Source organism: Numida meleagris, chromosome 5, assembly GCF_002078875.1.
Source record: "Numida meleagris isolate 19003 breed g44 Domestic line chromosome 5, NumMel1.0, whole genome shotgun sequence".
Classification (NCBI taxonomy): domain Eukaryota; kingdom Metazoa; phylum Chordata; class Aves; order Galliformes; family Numididae; genus Numida; species Numida meleagris.
In genome coordinates, this window is record NC_034413.1 from 38176362 (window position 1) to 38198247 (window position 21886).

General features: G+C 41.8%; 1 protein-coding gene across 7 annotated transcripts in view; it reads left to right on the forward strand.

Moving 5' to 3' along the window:
- The window catches only part of ERBB4 (erb-b2 receptor tyrosine kinase 4), a 538439-nt gene that overhangs the window by 496298 nt on the left and 20255 nt on the right, over positions 1–21886 (forward strand). For all 7 annotated transcript variants that reach the window (XM_021398689.1, XM_021398691.1, XM_021398690.1 and 4 more), the window contains 5 exons: positions 8735–8890; positions 11457–11532; positions 13471–13617; positions 16329–16426; positions 17694–17864. In XM_021398689.1, the coding sequence (XP_021254364.1) occupies positions 8735–8890; positions 11457–11532; positions 13471–13617; positions 16329–16426; positions 17694–17864 (648 nt within the window). The remainder of the gene's footprint in view (positions 1–8734; positions 8891–11456; positions 11533–13470; positions 13618–16328; positions 16427–17693; positions 17865–21886) is intronic.

The following is a 21886-nucleotide window of genomic DNA, read 5'->3' on the forward strand; positions in this document are numbered from 1 at the left end:
ATCTTGCAGAAGCAGCCTGTTTAACCAGTTGGAGACAAATAAGGGTGCTTACTAGGGACACAGAAAGCTGAGAATGTCGCAGTGCAGGGAGATGCAAGGCACAGCTGTGAGATGTCCCAGTACCCACTGTGCTGCTGGAACTGCTGGCAAGTTTCCAATGTGTTTGTGCTGTGGCTGCATTCATTCTGAAACTGAGGGAAGGCTGGCCTTGTATTGGTTAATCGGGAGGCTCCTTATTAATAGGCTGCACACTTCATTGATTTTTAATTAATTTCTGAAGAGACACAAAGGATAAGTGCTGCAGCCCACAGACATCCCTGTACTTATTGCAGTCCACATCTCTATTGATTGCCTGCCTAAGGAGCAGAAGTAATCCATTTTAAATACACTTTCTTGGAGAGAGTGAATGCACTACACAGTGTACTCTCCTGCTGGTAATTGTGTTGGCAAGAGGTCAGTGGTTGGGTGGGGAAAGGCAGGATGTTGTTTAGTATGCTGCTAGCCCTCCAAACTCGGGCTGCTCTGCAGACTTGGAGTGTCAGGGAGCTCAGAAGTACCCAGCACTACAGAAGCACCTACCACAACCGTGCTGGTTGAAGTGCATGGTGAGCTCCCATCTCTAGAGGCATTCAAGGCCAGGCTGGATGGGGCCCTGGCAGCCTCATCTGGTGGTTGGCAACTCTGCGCATGGCATGGGTGTTTGAACTAGATGATCTTTAAGGTCCCCTCCAACCTAAGCCATTCTATGATGCTAAATACTTCTTTTTGGCTTACTGGGTGAAGGGGAGTTGTGTTAGTGTTAGCAGACACAGCAAGCACTAAACTGTGGCTCGCAGAGCCCCAGCCCCATGATACAGCTGGGGAAGGGTATCCCTGCAGTAGCACAGAAACCTGTGTCCATTTGTCTTGTTTTTTCTCTGCTCTTGCATGGGCAGTACACACAAAGGACAGTCTTTTGAAAACACCTGACTGGTTTGTGTGGTCTCCTTCATAAGACCTTGCTCCTTGAGGAGCAGATATGCAGAGCTAGCAGAGAGGCATCAGATGCTAAGTACTTTATCAAAGTGTTGGGGGTGACCCTTTACTCATGAGTCCCTGACTTTATTAAGTTTTTCCTATTACTGTTTTTGGACCTGGGCTGTAATTGGAGGGTTAGAAACTCTCTTGGTGTGTCTGTGCAGCAAAGTATATTTGTGCATCTCATCTTTGTTGGCCTCCTGAGGGTGTGGAGAAGCTGCAGAGCTGTATCTGGGTTACTGTGTCCTTCTTGGTGATACACTTATAAGTGTAGCTACAGGCTACAGTTCCTCTCACCTGTTTGGGCCGCAGTAAGTAAGGTGAGCCATGGTCATTTTCTTCAAAGGTTGTAGAACATTCCTGTCCTCTTGCTTTTGGAATAAGAAGGTGGCACTGCAGGAGACTGTTGTAACTTGTGCCCACAAAGCCAAGGGGGCTGGGGTGCCTTGTCTGAATGAAGCAGTTGCACAAGCAGTTTTCCTGGGGGAAGGCACTGATGCTGGCCTAAGAGAGCACCTTGGACCCAGCAGACGTAAGGAAGCCCTGTGGTGACTGTCTGAGTCAACTGCAAAATGGAGGTTGGATGCAACCCCGCAGCTTCCATCTTCAAGAATTGCAAGCATAGGAGTGAACTTTTTTCCTTCTTTGCTAAAAAGCCCATGTAGCAGCTGCACACAGATGTGCCAGTAGGTGGGATCAGAACTTGAAGACACACACAATATGGGCAGTACTGAAAGGCCTGCTTTGCTTCTCATTACTTATGCTGCTTAGTATTTATGTAACATCCTTCACCAGAGGAACATGAAGTGCTTTGCAGACCTTTTGTTCAGCACCAGCTCATCTAGATAGCTGCATAATTTGGGGGAGCCAGGGTGGTAACTCATCCTTCTCACAGCAGTTCAGACAAGGGGGATGCTTGATGGTGGCAGTGGAACAATGTCCTCTTCTGGTGATGCCTTAGGAACTCAGCACTCACTCAGGACAGCTGAGAATTAAGGACTCCACAGCATCAGTTCATTGGTAACCTATTTGTCTTGTGGTTTGGAGATGTGAGAATACACTCCAGAGATTTTTATGTAGGATTGCAGGGGGGCTGGGCTCATGAAAATGGCTGCTCAGCTCAGTCACGTTTTAAAATGGTATCAGCTTATGAACTTAACTCTCATCTTTTCTGTTTGCTCGCTCTCCCTTTTTTGAGTCACATGTGTCTTTGGAGTAGCCTGTATTTGTCCTGCTAAACTTATCTAAATTTTAGCCTGATGGCCTCTTTCCCATCCCTTTTGCTTCCTGACTTTATTTTGATCAGTTATGCTGTAGCATCTCTTTTAGTTTGTGTCTTGGGCCATTGTTCACCAATGCAGTAAGTCCAGCTCTAGGACTCCTAATTCTGGATCAAGTATAATGCAGCAGGCGTGTGCTGCAAAGCACAGATCTGGTGTGGAATTTTTTCCCCCAGAAAGCTTGTTCTTTTGATGGGTAATGGGCATGTGTATACTGCCATAAGTATTGTGTCCTCCTGTGGTTGTAATGAAGCCAGCCCATTTCAAACTTGTGCTTCTGCTGGGTCAGCCAATGTGCGATTGCACTTCCGTGTGTGAGCAGAAAGAAAAGAGAGGTAGGACTAACCTGTGTGCAGAATGTATCTGCTAACTCTTTTCGTGGTGGAACTAGCTTGAGTTAGGTGCCCAGGAATTGTACTTACACTGGCTGCCTTTCCAAAGGGGTAATAATCTACCTGCGCTGGCATCTTCTCTCCTAAGTCAAGTACATGGAGTCTGTGATTGCTTTTCTGTAGTTGAACTTTGTAGTCCAGAAGCCATTTTGCAAAGCCACTACAGGACTGAGAAAAGAAGCTGGTCAGGTGGACAGGTCCAAAGCGACTGGATGAAAATCCAACTAGTTATGTTAGCTTTGTGTCCTAAGGCTGCATCTAAAGACAGCCAACTTGAGCTAAAAGCACCGTTATCTCTACATATGGCCTGTTACACATGAACAGCACATTTCTTCAAACTTTGGTAAATTACAGAGAAGTTAAATGTTGAGCGAGAGAGCTTAGGGATTGGGAGAGGGAAAGAAGTATCTTCACACAAGCTTCCTTTGTCTGCCCTGTAAAAATCCGAAACAATTGAACTCCCAAGTATTTGGTGTTACGTACAGCACAGCCCAGGGTGCAGAAATGAAACTTACCTAAGTTGGCTGAACTCAGACATTTTCAGAAATCCTTGACAGCTAATGTGGAGGAAGAGTGCATAGCACAAGGTGCAAGTCCCCAGCTCAGTCTGTCAGCTTTTAACTGAAGCTGTTAGCATCCCTCGCTTTCCCTGGGCTGTGAGGATGGCCCTCAGCCCCAGCTTTGCAACCATATGTACAGAACGAATCACACCTCTGCAGCTGAGTCAGTGTATTTCAGAGTGGTGTCAGTTTTTCCCTCCCACAGCTATCTCTGGAGTAACAGCTACTTAGATGATTCTGGTTGCTCATGACAACAAAGGGCACCGCATTTTCCTTGAAAGTGTATTTAGCCCTGGGTAAAATTACACTTTTTTCATGGGGTGAGCAGGGGAAAGATGATCATTTCAAGCTTTCTGTAGTACTCCTGATAGTAAGCTAGCCTCAAGTTATTAGGATGAAAAGAGGGCAGTCTCCAAGGTTGGAGATTAATGTCCGTAAGATTTGAGTTGGGCTTGAAATTTTCTTCTTCCCATACCTGTTTGATGAATCTGCCATGTGTGCTGGCTTTGGTGGGTGGAAGTTATTACTGAAGAAAGGCAGTTTGTTCTTAATTTCATTATGCTGCTGAAGATGGTTTAAGATCAACGTTCACTCTATTTAGAGAGAAAATAACGTTTATTGTACAAATAGCAAAAAGTCCTACTGTGAAAGTATTTACAGCACATCTGGCCACTAGTATTGCTACAGTTCTTGGGGCAGGTGAAACTCTTCATACTTATTGCTTTTAAATTGAATTGTCTTGCAAAATTAAGTCTTGCATCTTGCAAAGACATATGCATATACTTAAACTTTAGTTAGTGATTCAACACACTTCAGTTCATTTCTGGTAATTATCCCAAAGGGATTTTGCATTCAATGAAAATACATACCTGCTTAAATTCTGTCCTGAGTAATGAATAACCTTTTTCCTGAAATGAGGTACAGGAGTCTAATGGAAAGAGCTCTCAGACAAGGCTCAGTTGATTTGGAGAGCTGGACATTCCCTCAGCAGCAGTTTCAACCTTTGAAAGGAATCCAGAACCATCCTCACCTGGGGCGTGGGACTGTGGAAAGACCAGAGAAGTGCCAGAAAGCAAAAAATAGCACCCAAAGCAGCCTGTGCTCGCAGTGCTCAGCCCTGTGAGCTGTACAAATGGAGGGTGTGCTCAAAAACTGCCTCAGGAACTGGGAGACAAACGGCAGCTACAGAAAGTAGTGCTGGTGATAAAGTAAGAAAACAGCAAATTGTGACCACATCTTAAAGGCAAGACATCCCAGAGAACAAAGCCATAACTTCCCAGAAAAGCTTCAGTTTGCTTTTTTAAAAAAATCCTTTCATTCTTTTAGTTCCAATGCCACTGTGGTGATAGTCTTGTGCAGATGCCTGCAGCCCTGGAAGTCCTCATACTTTATGAACCAGTGTGATACTTTCTGCTGCAGTGCGGTGCTTGGGTGGGGGAGAAAGCTGTCCCATCTCATTGTCTTCTATCTTCCCTAGGCTTTTTTGACACACAGTCTCCTTTTCACTGTCCCACCTCTGTTTGTTGCCATCATGTAGCACCTCATTTTCTGGTCTATCATTTTTCCTGTGAGAAGAGCAGGACCATACCAGACCCGGAGGCTTCACAAACAATCCATAATGAAATAAAAAAAAAAGCCTTACTTCTTCTACAGCTCTCCGTTACTAACTCATTGTCTATTCAACATGGTAATTTCTGTTCTTTGTTATTCCTAGCCAAGTTGGAGAGCGAATCATTGGGCAGAGAGCAGGGCTCACTTCAGTTAGTTTTACCGAAGGTTTATTTCCCCCGGTTATTACATAAAAAATTATGGAGGCTGCAGAGTGACAGGAAGGAAATTCTTGCTGGAGTTAAGCTCCTAGTGGCCGTTTACATATTTCCTATCCACCTCCCATCTTCGAACAAAGCTGCCTTTGCTTAACACCTGTTTTTCTACCCCTCAGAGCTGTTCTGAGTTTCCCTGGTGCTGTGTGGAGTACATTGAACACATGGGCAGGACAGATCAGGTCAGTAACAGTGCAGGAAAGGACAAAAGACCTTTAACACGAATTGAAGTCTTGGCAAGGGCATTCGTGTCTGTTTCTGAAAGGTGAATTTACATTTTCACAGCTGCATGGTTAGGTGAAGAGAAGGAGTCTGGGCTGCGGGCGGTTGCGATGCACGTATTTCTAGGTGAGGATTTGCACAGCAGAGGTTTGTCATTGTACATGACTCTGGCACTGGCTGAGGATAAGGCACGCAGCTGAGGAAGATAAAATGCTATTCCTCGTTCATACTGCAATTCCAAAGGGACTTTCCCAACTTATCAGCATTACAGCTGTTTGCAGTGGCTGTTTGACTTCTTAATAGCATTAGGTGCTGATTCTGAGGGCGACTGTATGTTAAGGGATCCTAGAGGTAATTGCATTTCTAATGACATTCTGTGCAAGGAAACCTCTTTCCTGTCTGTGATGAGGAAGTGTCGGTGCTGGGTGGCTTATGACTGATCCTTGTGTGAGATGCATCGGGGCTCGGAGGTGATGGAATGACTGATCCTTAATGACTTAATGCTGATCTCCTCCTCTTGCTGGCTTCAGCATAAAGTCCCACCCTACTGTGGGTATTCCCATTAGGTATACGGAGGTGTGACATTTATTGCTGTCTGGACATTTTATACTACAAGAATTATAAGAAATCTGCATAGCTTTAACTTGGACATATGAAGTCCTGAGTGGAGCTTTGTTTCTCTAGCCTTGCAGGTCACACTGCAAATGGCATAGTGTAGTGTCTTTTGGATCAGGCTGTAAAGTGACATCAGTGCAAGCAGATCCCTTTCTGTTGGTCAGGTTGTCTTGGTATTTGATCAGGGGCTTGTGGGTGGTGAAGGTACCAGCTGTGTAATGCTGAGGGTGTTTTTTTATTAACATGTCTTTGCGTCAAGTAAAAGGATTAGATATATAGAGAACACTTTTCCTGCCAGGTTTGAAAATGCCTTCAAATGATGCTTCTTGGCATGTATATGTTTTGACACTATTGCTGTAGCGAATAGTGTAGGCTTCCTGGTTTTGGATTGTTTCCATTCCACTTGTATAATCTCACTTATTGAAAAAAATATAGATATACCTTTTCTCTTATACTTACACCATCCACCTTTAGAACTTGTTGATAGGATATCAGGAAAATCAAACACACACGGAGCATTCCTAAGAGCATTTACATTTCTGCAGGTCGTGGACCTGCATAGGATTTCGTAGCTGTCAACCCTACACAGCTTGTTTTTAGCTTTGCAGATAATACAGGTGGGAAAAAGCCCCGAGAAGCTTGTTTGACAGAGGTGAAGTAAACTGAAAGGGTGATGATACGGAGACAGATATTACTATTTTCCTGAATAGAAAAAAAAACCCACCAGGTGTGGTATTGGGTAGGAATGTTACTCAGGTTGCTGGTGAGAAATCTTTCTAGTTCATAACAAAGCGTGAGATTAGGCTGAATAAAATGTAATTTTTCAAAGAAAATGTTGAATGATGGTGTAAGATTGAGATGAATGAATAGAATAAACAGTGAAATGTTCTTAAGTGTTACTCTATGTTTTAGACGTGCTTGGAAATTAAGTATGTAAAGAAGGTAAAATCAGACTAAGAAGGCATGGTGAAGGGCTGACACTGCCTTTGAAGCTCTTTCTGATAACTGCTGTCACAGATGTGATTTTACAGAGTTGCTTGTGTGGTCGTTGTTCCTCTGCAACACTGTCATTGCTTTTGGATTGTGCAGCCTCCTTTTGATTGGATATCTCCAGTTGGTAATCGTTTCACTAAGCGTGGTGCTTCTGGTTTTGTGATGTGTTTGTTGTTGTGTGACGCACAATTGGTTGACCTCTGAGATTTATTTGTCCTTTTCTGACAGGTTTTAATTTGATGTCAAAAATCATTATGCTTTCAAAGACTCAGAGTTCTAATGTTCATCGGCCAAAAGCATTGGCTTGCAATTGGCAGGAGGATGTGTTTGCTGCAGCTAGCAGCGCTTTTAAAAGTAATTCCATTTGCTCTGTGCCAAAGAGTCCTTGTGTCCCCTATCAAGCCACCTTCATGTTGACTGCAGCAAAGCCCACCATGTTGAAAATGAAATAGTGTTTATGCCAAATGCTCTCCCACACGTTTTCAAATCTTTTAGTAGTGTTGGCACTGAAATTTTTCACCTAAATGCCAGAGCAGTTCAGAGCTCCACTTGATGCTTTTTGTAAAGACATCAAGAAAGCACTGCGTTCTGGCCCAGTCACCATGAGCAGTGGCTTGCTCAAATGCACTGTCCTCCTGATCCCTATAGGGATAGACACTTGTGGGCTTCTTATTCTGTTACGGAATAAAATCTGCCCCATAACACTGAGTAATCTGGTTATTTTAACAACTGCCTGTGGCTCACTGAATTATCATCTGTATTATGGGCTAATATGATCACTTTGGTATTTAACGATGACTTTTTTTTTAAATTATCATATATATTATAGAGAGTTATTAAGAGATACCGTAAGGGTAATTATCAAGTGTATAATTTCATCTGTAGGTTCTTATAATGATGGTTAATGTCATAAATGGCTTTTAATAAAATTACAGGCTTGTAACCCTGCTTGACTGTCCTTAACATGTCATATAATTAGCAAAACCAAGCTGTGGTGTTCATCTCAGTGTCAAAAAACATCATGTAAACTTCCTGATGGTAAATGGTTTGTCTCATCACAGTTAAGGGAAAAAAAAGGCTAGTGCCAGGCAGTCCGGTTATATATTACCTTGTGTTTAAAGGAGCTGGGTGGGCTTGTTAACCAAAGTTCTTGTAACATAATGTATATGTTCATTTAAAAAAAAAATAAAAACACACAAAAAAAATACAGCTATTGACCTAGTGACTTACTATAACACTAAATGCAAAATGAGAAGGGAGTGAAAAGGCAAGTGAATTGCAGCCCGTGGAATTAGGAATTGTTTTCCTTCTAATCCACTGAGGGTACTGAGAACTTGTGTCCAGCTTAACATACTTGGAGATGGATATGAATCCTTGTCTTGAATTGAGGATAGGTGCCCGGAACTTAGAAGATCTGGGATTGTTTTCCCATCTGGCCAAATTTCTCTCAGGCTTTCACTAAGTTGCTTAATTCTTCTGGTCTTTAGATTTCCTGTCTGAAAAACGGGCTGTAATACTTATTTTCATTGTCTCATCTTTCCAGATTTTAAACTTGCTGCAGGAAGATATTGATGATTGGGTTTTGTGTTGTGTTTTTTTTTTCCTTTTTTTTTTTTTTTTCCTTTGGCAAGTACCATTAAATGGTTCAAATTGGAAAGAACCTAAGGTTCCCATCTCCCGCTCAGAGCAAGGGCAATGCTTAACTTCTGCCCTTGAAACCTTTTTCTTTCTGTGAATGATATTAAGGGAACCAGTTCTTACAAGTTCTAAAAACCAAACTGAACCAAACACGCAAGACTCATTAAGATTATCTACTGTTCTTCATCCTTCAGGGAATGATGTACCTGGAAGAGAGAAGACTTGTCCACCGGGACTTGGCAGCCCGCAACGTCTTGGTGAAATCACCAAACCATGTGAAGATCACTGACTTTGGCCTGGCCAGACTTCTGGAAGGCGATGAGAAGGAGTATAACGCAGATGGAGGGAAGGTGAGTCTTTAATTGTCCAGGAGAAAGTGTATCACAGTAAAGATCTCCTGAAGTTATTTTTTAGGACAGTGTATCTTTACAGGGCTATGTCTTTGTAAGAAAGCTCGTCAGTGCCTTTGCAAAGCCCTGTCTATTGGCAGTGAGCTGCACATGTGAAAACTGATCACTTTTCCTTAATGAGCTTCTCCAGGTCCAGAAATAAAATTGCCAGAACAGTTTCCACACTCAGGATTAGCTTTTGCTCATAAGTTCCATTTTATGTCCTGTTTTGAAGAATTCTGAAGTCAGTTCAATGAGAAAAAAATTCAAGAAAATAATCAGGAAGGGCACAGACCATGCTTTTATTTGTAGTATATGAGAGTTTGCATAGGCTCAGCGGAGAGCTGCTCCTTCTTTGGCCATGAAAAAGCCTGGTCATGCTATTTCCACATCCAGCTCCCCAGTACCATGCTGAATGCCAGGCCACTAAATAGACTGCTTCAGGATAATCTTGAAACCAGACACTTTTACTTTTCAGCACCCTATTTTTAATGCTTTCAGATTAATGCATTATAAAGTTTAGAAGGCTGAAAGTGCATACTACTGCCAGCTGCTCCCTCAACGTTTTGAAATTCCACATTTCAACCTGTCATGAAATCCCAAGGGGTTCTGCCTCTCCTGTCAGTCCTTTTTCTGAGTGTTCAGTTTGCTTTCTCTCTGTTTGCTATCTGTGTTTTTCTGTGCTCACTCACACCCTTGTCTGTGAAAAACAGCTGTTGCCAATGTGTGCTTCTCTCCTGGATGGACTGCTGTCTTATTTGTATGGCTGCTGCCGTTGGCAGCTGTCGCATGGATGACATCAGTGTTTCAGTCAATAAGGTGAAGAGTTTGAAAGGAGTCACCAGTCCTTCCCCATTTCGCTCAGTAAAGAGAAATGTTGGTAAAGAAGGTGGAGTTTTAGCATTCTTCCTTGATGCCTTCAGTTCTCTCATTCCTTCTTCAGTAACCCCTCTGCCTCTCCTCTGTCTCTTGCCTCCGTCAGTCAGTGAATGACAGAAAAGAAGCTGGTCCTTGCAAACCAGCTGTTTCCCTGCAGCTATGAGGTTGTGTCTTGAGTTTGCGCGGCCAGTCGTGTGCTGGGAGTTCTGGAGCTGTATTTACACACCATGTGACACTTCCCAATTCCAGAGAAACATCCTGTTAATTGTAGAAAAGGTTTGCCATTTAACATTGTGTGGTAAGCATGCTAAGAGAGGTTCTGTTCAGTTTCCATCCTTAGAGATTTTCAGGGCCAGACTGGATAAAGCTTTTGATCTGATCTCATAGCTGACCCAGCTCTGAGCCTGAGGTTGAGCTAGAGACCTCCTGAGGACCCTTCCAGCCTGAGTTATCCCCACTTAACAATGTCACTTTGCTCCTTAAGCAGTTCCAGGTTGAAACAGGGCTATCATGTTTAATGGAAATGAAAGCAATACACTTCTGCAGGAGGAGGAGGATGAACTGTCTTTGCAGGTATGAAGCCAGCCATTAGCAGAGTGCTATTTTTGGCATAACTGCATAGGTTATGTTCATTAGTCAACTTCCTGGAAGGTATTTTCATATGCGTTTGAACGAAGATACATCCTCTGCTTTTACACCCACCATCTGTTCAGATTTTGTGTGCAGCTACATCTCTGCTCAGTTTATTCCACTATATTTTCCATAGTTCCAAATCAGAGGGGACCCATACAAGTCCCTGCCAGGTAAGATTCACTGAAGTGTCTGTCTGTTAGAAATTAATGGACTTCAACACTGTGCCTCCAAAACCCTGCTCAGGAACAGAAAACACCAGGAATCTCATCATAACACCATCTCCAGAGAGAGAACCCTAATTCCAAACTGAGGTTTGCGTTTGCCTACACTCTCTTCTATCAGGAAAGAGAGAAGCACCCCTCAATGATTCACAGCCCAAGGCTATCTTGGGACTTTTGACTTGCTTTCTGGAGCAACCACTCTCACTGCAGTAATGATACAGACAACTGGGAAGGCTGAGTTCTTAATGAATAACACAAGTTAGAAATTAAGCACAGTAAATCCTCTCTATTGCCTGTTTACACTGATTATCATTATTATATGGACTATGAAATATTATGAACATTGCATTATTAACTATTCTCATTAGAGAGCAATCATGATAGCAGGAGTAAGTTTTGCAAACTGTTGCATTAAGAGGACTTCTGCCTTCCACTTTCTACTGCACTTCAGATTTAGGGGGATTGGATGGAATTTTTTGCATTGGTCCCAACTTCACTCAGGCATGATGAAAAGCAAGTTGTTCCATTCTGCCCAAATCAGTGAAATTTGGGTGGTATGAAAAGTTCTGCTGGTTCTACTGCTTTGTATTTCTTATCTCCGTTTGTTCAGTGAGTCCAAGCCCCATTCTAGAGAGCAGGAACAACGATTTCCTCTGGTGTTCGGTAATGCTGCTTTTTTTGTAAGCCTGCAGTTGAGAAATGAAATGGGGAGGAAGCTGCTGTCTACATACAGGATCCAGCTTATTGTTTTAATATTGTATTTCTAAGGTTACATTTCTCTTGTCTTTCCCTAGATGCCAATTAAGTGGATGGCTCTGGAGTGTATACACTACAGGAAATTTACCCATCAGAGTGATGTCTGGAGCTATGGTAAATCTTCACATGATTAGTTTAAAAACGTGTCTTTTGTAATGCATTAAACCAAGTTGTGTTACCATGATACTGACGTCCTCTTCTCTTAGAGAGGTTAATTCCAGTGGTTTTTGCTCTTCTTATTTTTTTTTCTTTTTTATATGTAACTCTAAACAGCAGTTGTGACTTTTCTCCTGCCTTACTTCTCCGCTCACTAAAATACATTATCATGATGTCCCTGCTGGGATGACTGCCGTAAGGTCTCGTCTGGTAGAAGTTTGGCTGATTATTATGACAGAAGAAGGCTTCTCTCAGCTTTCTCAGCTTAGCCACAGACTCATAAAAATACAGCTGCAGGTCATCATTTCCAGCAGTCCTTTGAAAATCTTAACTATAAAAGCCATGAATGTCAAAAAATATTTTCAGGCTTATGGGAATTTTTGTACCTAGAGTCTGATAAAAGGGAATTTGTCATAATACAGAGCAAATACAGCAAGAGATGGAAGAGAAAGAGACAGTCTCTCCAAGCTAAGTAAAACAAGCATGGGTTTAATTTCACAGGTAGCTGTGGAATTGGTTAGACAGGTCAGATTGTGTGGGCTCACACTGAAAACATCACGTTTGAGAAATTAAATGTTCACTGAATGTTATAAATGCTGTTACCAAGATGAGCTACTGTGTCACGTGTGCTGAGCTGTCTGCCTGTTTGTGTTGTGCAGCTAATTACTAATAAAATCATCTATGCCTTTGTAAGTGAAATGTATCTGGGGCTACAGACTCCAATTTGCATTTTCTGTTGCTATATCATTTTGAAATAACAAGGTATACAGCCCTATTCATTACTCACTTCTACCTGTGGGTAGCAGCAAAAGACACTGTTTGCAGTGTCTGGGTAGCTGTCCTCCTCTATTAAGCTAAGAAAAATAAATGAGAATTCAATTGATTGTGGAAAGCTGCTCTTTCTAGTGAAATTCTGGACACCTGTATCACTTAGGAAAAAGTGTGCCTCCATTTAGGAAATTCATTTTAAATGCAGGAAGCCCATAATATCTATCATCAGAAAGGACAAAAGCAAAAACAGTTGGCAAGTTATAGTTATTGAATATCAGCAAAGAGGCGACTGAGAGTAAACTAAATACATGGCTTCATATGTAAGGCATTTCTGCCCATTGCTTCTGAGGTTAGTATGATAGCTGTTGAAATACGGTTACTGATCTGGAGGCATGTTTTAGATGACCTTTGTAATAAAAAATAGAAAACAACAAAAGAAACTGATGTGTGAGCAGCGTTTTCAATATTGAAGATTCTGTTTGATGACAAATTGTTACTTATGATATATGACCTTTATTTCCAGCTCCAATGCCAAAACAATTCCTATGGCTATTCAAAAAGAGGATCTTGGTTTTTTAGGCACAACACTACTATAACTCAAATCCATAAAGTGATTTAAGGAAAAGTAATAACACAGGTGTTTGTAAATGACTTAGGAGGCAAAGACAGTGATACAATGCTATTCAGTGATGCACTTTTGTGGGAAATTGATGTTCTTAGTTAGGAGACATCTATGTTTTTTCCCCTTAAAATAATAGAATACATCAGCTATGCATTTTCCCTTTTTATATGATAAAAGAGCAAAATACATTCTTTCATTATTGCATCCATTTGCTTTCCCACCGTCTATCTGTCTTAGACCTTTGTCTTGTGCCTCAAATCTGTCGTGTTGCTTCCTATGCCTATAAAAATGAGGGAAGATGCTTTGTGAATTAATACTGAGTGCTGTTTCTCCATTTGCTGAATCTTGTTAAATGACAGACCAGACGCAAACATTTTGACAGGCCCTGGTAATGAAGAAGAGACTCCAGTCTAGAACTGGACCACAGTACTGAGCTGTAAGAAACTGGAAAGCAATCTTGAGTAGCATGACCTCAAATATTAAGTCTCTTTTTCTCTGTCTAGGAGTCACTATCTGGGAGCTTATGACCTTTGGTGGAAAGCCATATGATGGGATCCCGACTCGAGAGATCCCAGACCTCTTGGAGAAGGGAGAGCGGTTGCCCCAGCCTCCAATCTGCACTATTGATGTTTATATGGTGATGGTGAAATGTAAGTAATTGGAGCTTTTTCATATCTCTGTGTTCAGTGTGAGAGGAATGCTATTTTAGAACATTTGCATGTATAGTCTCTGACAATGCCTGGTAATAGCGCCGGCAGTTTCAAAACAAAAGCTTCCCGAGATACTGTAAATTCCATTTAAATACTGTATGCGCATTTTTTGCAATTGCAAGATACAAATTTAGCCCTGAAGGGTTGAGTTAGGTTCTTATTACTGTCAGATGGTATCTCATATTCTTTCTGTGAAGTCAAAATTGTATCATTGTTATTGTAAACCCTTGTCATTTCCATGACAATTGATTTTGATGTTAGAAAAGATAGTATTAAACATAATTATGGTACATGGATACTCAGCCAGTGAAGTTTGCAAGGAAAAATGCTGGTTCCAAATATTGAGGAAAGAAAGCAAGAATGTTTTATTAGTAGTAAAAGGATTGATGATTGCAATAGTAATAATAAAAAGTAAAATTAATATAAGAAATGATACAGAAAGGAGATTTATCTTTCTTAGTCCAGTATAATAATTTATGGATATTCTTACTTGAGCAGAAAGCGAAAACAGCTTGCTCTTGGTTTCTTCCTACTCTTTTTATCTCCAAGATACCAACACTAGTGACTGTATTCTCCAAGGCTATGCTTCCAATTTAAAAAGAATTAAGGACATCTCTCTGGTGTTTCTGACTTAATTTAATTGAGATTAACATACAGCTATCTCGTCTGTCTTCTCTGGACCTTTCTCTTTTGCCTCGTACACAAAAACACTGAAAGAAAGAAAATAACACCAGCAGAGGTAAATAAACCTCTTCTGAATATGGTTAGGCTCTACAGCTGCCAGCAGTTCCTGAAGCTCATAGCATGAACATCCTGTGTAATCCAGGGGTTTGCGTTTGGAACATACAGAATTTCATCTTTTCCTTCCCCAACTATTTGTTAAAGTACCAAGCTCTGCACTGCTTAGCTGTGGTGGAAAATTTGACCACATCTAGAGTACAGTTTGGTTTGTTTTTTGATGCACGTTGACATTTAAGACAATAAAGAACTACCCGTATCTTATAAAGTACTGTTTTCAGGGTGGTTTGATGGCTGGGGAATAATATGACTCCATCAGGCACTTCAGCAGGGTGCTGTGGAGGAATTTTCAGTGTGGCTTACTGTAACTCAGGCGCTGCATACCAGAAACGGGCAAGATGTGAACCTCCAGCACTGCTTGGTGCCTGCCAAACCCTCTTGAGTACTACAGCCAGATAGCTGTGATAGGGATATAGAGAAGGATTTGCTTTTTAACATCAGCTTTCCATTACTACTACATATTGATATGAGAACAGCTGACACTTGATTGTCTCACACGCTACCTAGAGAAGAGTTGTTAGTAGTGGTCAGTAGATCAGTTCTCCTTCATACTCCATTCCTACACTGAAGACAATCCTGTGAGCCTTAATAAAGAAGCCAAATATTTAAACCATATCTTGGTGACTTCAGGACGGAGCCTAAAGCACTAGTAGTTTTCTATTACTTATGAATAAATGTTCCAGAAGCACGTGTGCAACCATTAGGAGTCTTAGTATGTTCAGGCAGATCTAGGAAATAGAGGTGAAAGCTGCTTGAACTATCATGGACCTTTTAATGTAAATGCATGCAGGTAGGAATATCAGCTGAATGGTACAAGGCATTCACGTTGGTCACATGCAAAAATACTCAAGGTGATAGCTTTTCTAATGAGTACAAGGCATTTCTCAGTGAACAAAAAGAAGTCCTAGCAGATAGACTATTCTGGAAAGTCACAGCTAGATGTATGGATTTAGTCCTGTCATGCTTGAGTGGAGTTCTTTATAAGTTGTATTAGCTTTGTTGGATTTTTTTTTTTTTCCTTTGGTCACTTCTTCTGTTAAAGGCTATGAAGGAGATAAGGCCTGCTTCGTTCTGCCTCCCTGGCAAATGAGAACATGCTCTTGGGAAGCTGCTGATAGAATCTTCCATTAGAAAAAGCTGACACTGAGACAAACTAGTTGCCCGTGGTGACTGCCTATGCTACTTGCTTGTTTTACAGAAAACACTAGAACGGATTGAGAATTGTTGTTCCTAATGAATGTTTCCGGGAGAATGAAGGACCAAAGAATTGCCCTTGAACAATTAAAATAGTATCTAATGCCTCATGCGAGGTCTGTGTTAATGATACAGATACATGAATGCAAAAATTACCTGAAAGGTGGGATGAGAGGTCAGTCATCCTGTGGAACTGTTATGCAGCTCTTTGTAATATAAGCCACTGTGGAACAGTAGTTCTGTTAAAGAAAAAAATGTGCTTAGTGTTAACTTTGTAATGAACCCACTAGGCTCAGGTGAGATCAGGGATTAAATATATTAGAGGTTGGACACATCCATAATAAAAAAAAAAACAGTTGATATCTAAATGGGAAAAGCAAATACAGAAAATGACATGGCGTATTTCAGGGATGGGGACCTCAGAGCAAATTAAGAAATCTTTGCAGTGTAGAAACATTTGGTCTCCTCTGGCCATTCCAGATGTTCTCCATTTTAGAGTTCCATCAGTTCCACCTTCCCTTTTTCTTGGGCTCCTTATGGCGTTTTTTTCTCTAGGCCAGAATTATCAAGTACATCATTTCACTTCAAACTTGTGCATTTTTAAAAATGGCATGCTTTGTCAGTAGCTGCTTATTTTCTTGTCTTTGATCTATCCCCAGGCTGGATGATCGATGCTGACAGTCGGCCTAAATTCAAGGAACTGGCTGCTGAATTTTCTAGAATGGCTCGAGACCCTCAAAGGTACCTGGTAATTCAGGTAAGCAACTCTGCAACATGAACTGGGGGGATGGGGAGAAAATGTGTAGAAATGCTAGCCCGCTCATGGTGTATTACTGCACATGCACTAGCACACATGCTAATCTCTTACAGCTTAAATTTATTTGAAAAGTTAGATGTTGGTCAAGAGGAATTGGGTATTTCCCACTGCATTTAAATAAGTTCAGCTGTTAAAAGAGACTCTGGAAAATTTCAGTTTGATTACATTACTTCATTAGACAGGACATGTTTCCACATTCCGAATATCTCTTCCCTTCCTTCCCTCCCTTGTTACAACTATATATAATTTGGTGGATATTTCGTCTTCAGCTTCTTCTCCAGTGATCCTTGCAGGCAATACAGGCTGTGTGTTTCTTGAACAGAAATCAGAGTAACTGTGGCACTAGTATCTCTGCCATCTTCACTACCCCTTCTCCTCAGAGGCTAGCAAGAATGATGAGTTTGCTGTTGAGCTTTTAAACCAGTCTGTATGCACACTGTAGCACAGCCATCATTCTCTGCCATATTCCACATGTGGTATAGTAATTTTTGAGGAATGAGAGGTCACTCTTTATCCATAGTTAAGTTTAGTATGATTTCTATGGGCTGTTACATGTTTAGGGCATGGGCTGCCTTTTCTGATGTTTTATGGCATCAAGCATGGCAAAGCGCAGCCGTGATTTGCCTCTCTGGCTTGTAGGTATGGTTTCAGTATATAAAAAAACAACTACATCTTATCATTGTTGCTGTTGTTACCTGGTTTGATTTTTATTGCTTTCAGCTGTGTTGCATTCTGCAGAACTTTTCATATGGATGAGAGGGAAATTTACCCACCCAGGTTCCTAAAAATACAAATGAAAATAAAGCAAACATCCAAGCAGAGCAGTTACCACATTATTTTCCCCAACATATGCACCTAAATAGCTGAGATATTTCACAAAATACATCAGACCTTGACAGAATTTGGGTCAGAAACTGAGCTTGTATGGGAAAAAGAGAGAAGAAAGAATAAAAGCTCAATCATAACAATGCCAGAAAAAAAAAGGCTTTGCTTGATTTATGCAGTTATTCCCTTTCTGTCATCATATTCCCACTAAAAAAGTCAAAACAAATGATGTGGATGGGATGTTTTAGACCAAGCAAAGAAGTATGTGTGCTTCCTGCAGCCTGGCTGTCAGAGCCAGAGGAAGGCTGAAGTTCCCTGCTGTGAAACTAATCCATCTCCTCCATGTTTTCCACCCTCCTCCCCCTGCCATCTACCTATTTAGGGAGATGATCGTATGAAGCTCCCCAGCCCAAATGACAGCAAGTTCTTCCAAAACCTTCTTGATGAGGAAGACCTGGAAGATATGATGGATGCTGAAGAGTATCTTGTTCCTCAAGCCTTCAACATCCCTCCTCCCATCTATACTTCCAGGACAAGAATTGATTCCAACAGGGTAAGAGCAAGCTCTGACAGAAAATACTGGCTAGTATAAAAGCACAGGTGGAGATATAACTACTCTAATCAAACACAAGCGAGAGTTGCCTTGGGAATTACAAGCTCCCATTGTAAGGAGAGTGACTATAAAAATGTTGTCACTGGGTTCCCTGTTCATTGTACCCCAGTGAATTCTAAATTGATAGCTCAGCCTTGAGCGAACAAAGGCTCAACTTGAACTGCCTGTCCTGAAAGCACAGCTGAGGCTTGTGAAGTCAAGCAGTGTTGTTTCTCAGTTGCGTCCCAGCCCAGTCAGGAAGTACATAGCTCTCATTCTCAATCCCTGCAATCATTTTGTCAGGGTTGGCACTGATGTAACTGAGGGCAGCTGGAATATATAGATAATGCTGCTTTTGTGTCTTAAGCCAGATTTCAGACCCAGACCCTTTCCCTGTTTATATGTGATGCTTTCAGGGCCCTCCTTCACAAGCATGTGTTGTGGCTGAACACATCACAGATTTTGGCATGTTGATCTTTGTAACATCCCTGTTAGGCAAGGAAAAGCTGTTGATTTGCAGGTATAACTTGAGACACAGTGAGGATTTAGGTGGAATTCACGTCATATAACCAGCACCATCTTAAATATAGAAATACAATCTAAGCTCTTCACCTGCATATCTAGTTGGTAATGACTACTGCCTGCTTTGGACATTTACAGTGGGTTAAGCGAGTTTCTGGAAGTGTCTCTGTCCACTGACTACTGACAGCTCCAGAGCAGTCTCAGACCCGGTGAGGTCTGGTGAAATTAATCCTTTTCTAAATGCCTCAGTGCCTGCTGCAGACAGGACCTAAATACACATTTCTTGAATTCCTCTTTACTCCTGGGTTCCCTGTCTGCAGCTCTGACCTCAACCCATTGCTGCATTTGGCTCTGTCCTCTTAGCAGATTGGATACTACCGGTTCTCACAAAACTAAGAAATGGTGAAATGGCATTACTACAGATGTACTCATTAGTTTGGGTCTTTCTTTGGCTGGATTTTTCTCTCCATGCTGCTGTTAATGGAAAGCCACATTTTGAAAAGCTGCAGTCTCACTGAAATTATGGCATTTATTCCTCATGGTTTAGAATCCTACTGGAGGTTTCTCCATAGTGTACATAGTTCCAAATTCACACCCTGGTCTGAACTGATTTACACCATGTGTGAAGGTAAGAAAAGGAGCTAAGATGTTGAAACCAGGTCATTATTCATGCTCTGACTCTACATGATGTTCTTCCTGCCTCTTCCGAGTAAAGCATTGCTTTTATGCAATAAGGCAGACAAAAAGCTACCCTTAAATAACATCCGATCAATTCATAAGGAAATTGCTACTGTTCTTGAAGGCAAGGAGACTAGAGAGGACTTTGGAAGGGGCTGGGCTGTAGTCTCACTGCTAAGATGGATTCACACAGCACTTCTCCTGCATCACTTAATGGCCAAGAAGGCAGGGATGGTGCATGTGTTAGCAGTAAGCAACTTCCCCTTTACTGCAACAAGAGTTTTTAGGGCTGATGCTGATCTGAAATAAGACAGTTTTAGTCCCAGTTGTCTCTGGAGAAGGTCTATTTCCTTTGCCAGCTCTGAGAAAGAAATGACATTAGTTACCTTCCAGAGCTGCTCACTTGCCGTCTTCTGTAAATCACTGTAGCTTGGTGTTACACAGCAGAGTACTACCAGCACAGGGTAGCCAACATGCTTGCTGGGATATTCATGGCAAGCAAACCCAGAAGTTCATTATAATTGCATGAAAAGTCAAACAACCTTCTCACAGCCTTTGCCCAACTTCCAGCCTCACTATTACAATCTGCTTGTACACACAATCCCCCTGAAGTCAGCAGAGCCTCACAAAGAGACCCCACGCCTTCATTTTTGCTACACGGAGAGGCTCTATCACATTCTTGATGTGACGTCTCCCCTTCGCAGCTCACAATTTCCCATCTTGGTTTGAGACTGTGATCTTGTCCCACTAAAGTCAGTGGGAGCTTTGCTTTGCAATTCAATTTAATGACAGTAGCAGCTCTGTATCCTTTTTTCAGTAACTCCTACTGCTGGGAATTTTTCTCTAGCATCATATGACAATCTAACACTTAAAGCTGGAATTACCCTTTGCCAAAAGTTTTCAGATTCTGAGCCAAGTTTTCTAACCTAATGTTACCAAGAGCAGCTAAGGGACAGAAAGCTCACACTCAGCTCTGTGTTTTTGCACTACTTCCATCCTTGTAGTGTTCTTCTTTACCATTGGAGCCTCTTTATAGAGGGACGATTGTTAAGGCAGAAAGAAGAGATGGGCAAATGAGTTGGTGTTTAAAGCCCAGCTGATGCAAGACAGCATTTGCTGGAGTCACTGCAGACTGACTGCTGTCCTGTAACAGGATTAACCTCAATCATTCAGAGGCTTGTCCAGTGTCTCAGATTAGCTTAAGTCTGGGTTTGGTTTGCTAACAGACCTGCCTTCCTATATGCGCTGCTAGTACTGCTCTACAGGCAGGTTGTGGCATTAGGTTGCTGAAGGAGCTTGAGGTTGCACCCGAAGTCCCATAGAATCTTTGCACTCCAGTTCTTGGTATTCCAGTGAAGATTTGTGTTAATTTAAACCAAAAAACACTTCTGTAAGGCAATAGTGCACACACATACCATCCATAGTTCAGTATTAGGAGATGTCAGCTAAAAGAATCACACAGAGTTGAGAGGTGCAGTCAGATCTCTCTACCTGTAGTTGTCTGATTATATCTTTCTTTGTGTTTCCTTTGGATAGTTTGCAATTTATGCTTGTTTGGTGTAATGAATGTTGATATTACACAAACTCATTATGGTACCGTTGCAACCATAAATGCCAAATGAATTGATACAGCATAGGTAGTTTGTGTTCACTGCGTCTGGCAAATTAAATTTTATGGGAAGATTGCCAGGCAATTTGGTGAAGTAAAACACACAAGAAATTACATGATCCTCATGTCATTTCAGAGATGAGAAGCTTGAAAAACACTACATTTCCCATCTGAGTTCTTCTGATGGTCGTTTTAGTGAAGAAGGAGCAGGTTATGTGATGGCAGGGTGTCGTACTCCTCCTCTGATGGCTGTAGTAGAATATTCTGGCGGCACAGCAGGGGTCAGAAGTTGGCAATGAGAAAGCAGTGAGGCTGTGTGCCTCTTCACACTCAGGCTTCTATGGCCTGAGAAAGAGCATTTACTTTCTCGGAAAGGTGCTGAAGTTTGTCTAGGGTGATCTCAGTCCTAAATCCTCACTGGATGAGGTGTGCATAAAGCAGCACCTGCCTTTTCACTTCCACATGAGGGCTATTTGGATATAAATAAAAAGCACAAAGCTTCAGCCCTTGGAAAGAAGGCTGGAAAGGGGGAAACCTGGCGGTAAGCTTCCAGCTCCACAGGAAGTGTCACATCCTTACTCCAGCAAGGATGAGATTTACTGAAGGTGTGAGGCTCAGGCACAGCTTCAGCACTTCCATCACACGCAGACTGCTTCACAGCAGGATCTCCCTAGGTCCCATCCAGCCAGGATCAGAAGCTTGCCCACCCTCTAAGCCCATAACAGTAACCTCTGTTATGAAGTCCTTCCTGAGACTAATGCAGTTTTGAAATAACAATTAGCATCCTAAGCTAAATTGAATTCTTCGTAGCATCTGAAGTCCTCAGTTGCAATTTCAGCTCTTTGGCTTTTTCCAGCTTTTATTTTCCGTGGTTTAGAGATATTCTAGAAATACGGAGTTTTAGAAACTCTGTGCTTCTGAGAGATAAGCTGAATCCTCGGCAGTGTTTCCATGAGCACAGTACCCCAGCTAGTGCTCGAGTGTCCTACATTCACAGCCATTCAATGATTCATTCAGGTATTTGTAACAAGTACTGCCCTGTGTGCACAGAGATAATACTAATACAGAAAGTGCTCTGTGTACCCCATGGTGCTTTTTGCTCTAAATCCTTGGCTAATTCCTACTGAAAACTGTCTATGCTGTTTATTACTCACCAGTGCCGTCTCTGTAATTT